Source organism: Littorina saxatilis, unplaced genomic scaffold, assembly GCF_037325665.1.
Source record: "Littorina saxatilis isolate snail1 unplaced genomic scaffold, US_GU_Lsax_2.0 scaffold_591, whole genome shotgun sequence".
Lineage (NCBI taxonomy): Eukaryota > Metazoa > Mollusca > Gastropoda > Littorinimorpha > Littorinidae > Littorina > Littorina saxatilis.
This window is the reverse complement of record NW_027125705.1, coordinates 40,001-44,231: the sequence shown is the minus strand read 5'-3', so window position 1 is coordinate 44,231 and position 4,231 is coordinate 40,001. Positions and strand designations below refer to the sequence as shown.

The following is a 4,231-nucleotide window of genomic DNA, read 5'->3' as shown; positions in this document are numbered from 1 at the left end:
TGGGGTTTTGACACTATGACACACTTTGATGTATGTTCTTTCAGTTGAGCATAACCAAAATGTGAATGTTGGCAAAAAAAGCACTTTTAAAAAAAAAAATTGTTGTTGTTGTACTGATTGCTTTGCAATAATTTCTGGCCTCATTATATATTCATTATTTTGAAATCGCCATAACTTTCGTTTTAAACCACTTTGGAAGATAATTCAAGTATCAAAATGTAGATCTAAATACGCTGCTTGTGTTCGTGTGCAGTCGCCCGAAACTGGGTAACCTTGTTTTTGATTGGGTGATGTGTGAAAGGGTATAAAGCCACACTTGCAAAACAGAGCGTCTCTTATATAGTACATTTGTGGGCTGAATCTAAATATGCCATGTGCATATTTTGTACAGTTTTAGATCTGCAAACTTGTGCTACGATTACAGTAGTTCGGTAAGTTTATGAGTAGGTCTATAAAGTGTTCGCGGCGTCAAATTTACGGATTACTATGTTTGCTCTCGGAAAACACAACACAGATTTCTCGGGAATCTACACGCCGCCATTCTCTCAATAGGAAAAGCTGGACAAATCACAAGAGAAAAATAACAAACTCAGTTGATGTTGCTAGTTTTGAGCAAGCTGATGACGAGGCGATAAGGATTGAGACACGTCACAGTGGTTTTTTTTTTTTTTTTTTTTTTGAATCAGCTTTTTTTTTCAAGGAGATACTAGGGCTTACAAACGGAGATGCTTTATTTTACGATCTTATAATATCAATAACAGCTCATTATGTATTATATTAAGTATACATTATATATCTATGTTATTAAAAAATATAAAACAGTCAATCAGTTTATTAAATAAAATCCCCCCCCCCCAAAAAAAAAAAAAGTTTTTTTTTTTTTTTTTTTAATTTAAAAAAAAATTGCCTATTTTATCCACACACACACACACACACACACACACACACACACACAAAATTCTTACATATTTAATTTTTCCTTAATAACTATTTCTTATCTATTCATTTTTTCCTTAGCAGCTATTTATAATGCCCTCATTAAAACAAAATTCATTTTTTTTCCATTACATTCTTCTTTTCCATTACATTTATATAATTTTAAAACAAAATAATGGTCACACTTTTTTTAAAAAATTTTTATATTAAAATAAACAAAATCAAAGTAGATTAAAAAAAATATATATAACAATCTGAAATTACTTCAAAATAAATATCAATTTATTTATCTTATAACTTTCAATTTCAGCTTTTTAATTTTTTTTATTTATATTTTTATTTTTTTAATTTTTATTTTTTTATATTTTTTCTTCATTATCACCATTGTTATTTATTCGTGCCAATAGATTCAAAAGTATTCGTTTGCTTGTCCAATCTCTGACTTCAACAGTTGTGTCATCATTTTCCCAGTTTTTGTTTTGTTTTTGTTTTTGTTTTTAAATTTTAATTCAAACATGTAGTAAACCTGGAGTATATCATACATTTCTATCCCGTAAATAACAGTCTCACAGTGTTGTGCGATGACGATATGCTATCTGTCACTGAAAATACACCACCGATAACTTACGTTCAAGTTCAAGCGATTTTCTCAAAATCATGTTTTTCGTAACATGCGTTGCGGTTACATGGATATTAGCAAGATCTATATGTGGCACTTTTCAGCACGTGTATACGGGAACGTGTACGGGTAACGTCATGAAATCTAGTTATTACGTCACGCGTTTGCCAAGATCTGCAGTTGGTGGGAGCAAAACAACCTATACATTTGGAACATTGGAGAAAAAAGTGAGTCAATGTATGAAAAATAATAATACATAATAAAATAAAAGATTATTTCTAAATTGACTTTGCTAAAATTATTAAATAAAAAATAAGAAAAGCGGTGAAAGGAATCATGTTACTTCATGGATGACAGTCTAAGGCCTAAAAAAAAAAAAATAGTTGTGGTTTCGTTAACCCGACCTACCCTATTTTTAGGGGCCGACCCTATAACTTTTTATTACATTTGTCACACAAAAAATTAAAAAAATTAAAAAACGAGTGCAGAAAACACAATGAAAGCAAATGCGCTCGAGTCGCACACTTATTTCCCTGTCAAGTAGGTTTAATTTGTACACGTTAAAAAAAAAAAGTAAAAAAAAAAAAAAAAGTGATTGCCTACCTTCCTACCCTATTTTTTTTGGCTATGTTACCTTAACCACACCTTTTTTTTTGGCCTAATTTTAAAACAACTCCCCATATTTGAACTAAAATTGGCCTACAAGTGTGTAAGATGTTTATCTTTGATTTGCTCGAACAACTTTTAGATATTGTTTTTCTAAATGTTGACTTTGTGGGTGCAAAATGTCTCAAAACATCGAAAATGTGTATCTCTTTAAACTATCCTCCCTAGAGCTAATCCTTTCGGACAAAATATATATTAGTTTGTCGTACATTTCTGCAAAGTTCCAAATCATTCTAATGAATAGTTTTGAAATTATCTTGTCATCCATAATTTATTTTATTTTTCATTTAATAATTTTTACTAAGTCATGAAAAAAAAGAAACTACTGGTAAAGAAGACCATCTTTTAGATTGTTGCCCTCTTTTCGTTCAATGATGACTTTGAATAATGGTACACATACCAAATACAAATTTACGAAACGAAAAAAACCGATGTTATTTTGCTGTCTGAATGAACCAGAGTTTTAAATAGTAGCCAATAATAGGCACCCATGCGTTGAGTGTAAATTCCTTCCAATCTGTCGAAGCTGCTGAAGACAAAATGAGAACCAAATGTAAAACATCACAAGCAAGCACTTACCAGTATAACGATATCCAAGAAAGGAACAATGTCTCTGTTAAAGGGTGAGATGACACGTACATTGCACTGGTACTCGTGTCCACTGACGTTCTCAGTGGTTATTTCTAGGTTGTCTTCAAACCCCTGAGGAGTAGCTTGAAAAAAGAACAGAAAAGTTGCTCGATATTCATAAACAATGTAGCAAAAATAACACACACAAAACAATCTGTCAATAGCTTTTATTTCTACCGTAAAATAATAAGTTAGTATTTTACGTTACAATCAAAAAGCTGCTTGAATTACTTCCAAAATTCAGAGTTACATCCCTTTAGCCATGCAGTGCAAAAATACAAATCCTCTTTGCAACAAAAAGAGTGATAGAAATAAAGACTTAAAATTAAGCAAGAAAGGCGGATCTTAATGATCCGAATAAAAAAAAGACTTCGTGATCATTTCAAATGTTTAACACGACGTTGTTTTTGTGTTCATACGTGTGTTCATACGTGTTTACATTTAGTAAATTTGTGACTGAATGTATTCCGGTAGACTTTGAATAGAGACGAGTGTGAACGTGTATGTGTGTGTGCGTGCGCGCGTGTGTGTAGAGCGATTTGTTGAAACCTACTGAACAGATCTTCATAAAATTCTACATTTGAATTCTTCCCAAAGTTTTTTTCTCATTTTTGATAAATGTCTTTGGTGACCTTATATTCTGCGTTTAAGAAAAGTTGAGGCAGAACAGTCGCGACCGTACTTTTTCAAATTGATTGAAATGTTGATCAAACATTGTTTGACCTGGTCCGGACAATGGATTTGCATTTGATCTTGAAAGCTTAAAGGCACAGTAAGCCTCCCGTAAACCATCACAGATACTGTCAGGCTTTTATACACAGTACAAACACCCTTTCATTTAAACACTCACCGCTTGAGAACGTCCTAGGTGCCCTCCGTAAAGAGCGACAATTTTCAAAGAATTAATGTTGCGGATTGTGTCAGAGACAATCGGACCGTGGTGCGTTTTGGCGCTAGACCTAACTTTTAAAATCTAAATAATAAATTGACAACTTGTTACACAAACATTCTTATTTCATAAAAGAATCCTTTTTTCATCAAGACAAGATCAGTACAATTCGAAGTTTTGAAAGTTTGAAAAAGCAAAACCGCCCGGAAGCAGGGTCACGCAGGGTCGTGATTCTCGTAGCAGACGATGGTTTATGCCTATCGCCAGTTCCTCTGAACAGTCAAAAGCCATCGCGAGAGTTCTTGTGAACCACAGCCGTTTGTTTCGTGCATAGTCAGAGGTGCATAATAACGTGCTATTGCAGATAAGCTCACAGCGAGTCGCATTCAAATTACTAACTGACGACTGCATTGTAAAAAAGGGAAACTGGATCACACGGGTTCACGATGGCTCAGGGGTAAGATAAACCACTGTGCCTTTAAACATTGTTT

General features: G+C 33.2%; 1 protein-coding gene across 1 annotated transcript in view; it reads right to left on the bottom strand.

Moving 5' to 3' along the window:
* Positions 1–474: 474 nt before the first annotated feature.
* LOC138954197 (cadherin-99C-like) overlaps positions 475–4,231 on the bottom strand; it is an 8,050-nt gene continuing 4,293 nt past the window's right edge. The window contains exons 6-7 of the mRNA XM_070326098.1: positions 2,801–2,934; positions 475–558 (exon numbers count right to left, since the gene is read on the bottom strand). Coding sequence (XP_070182199.1) covers positions 475–558; positions 2,801–2,934 — 218 coding nt within the window. The remainder of the gene's footprint in view (positions 559–2,800; positions 2,935–4,231) is intronic.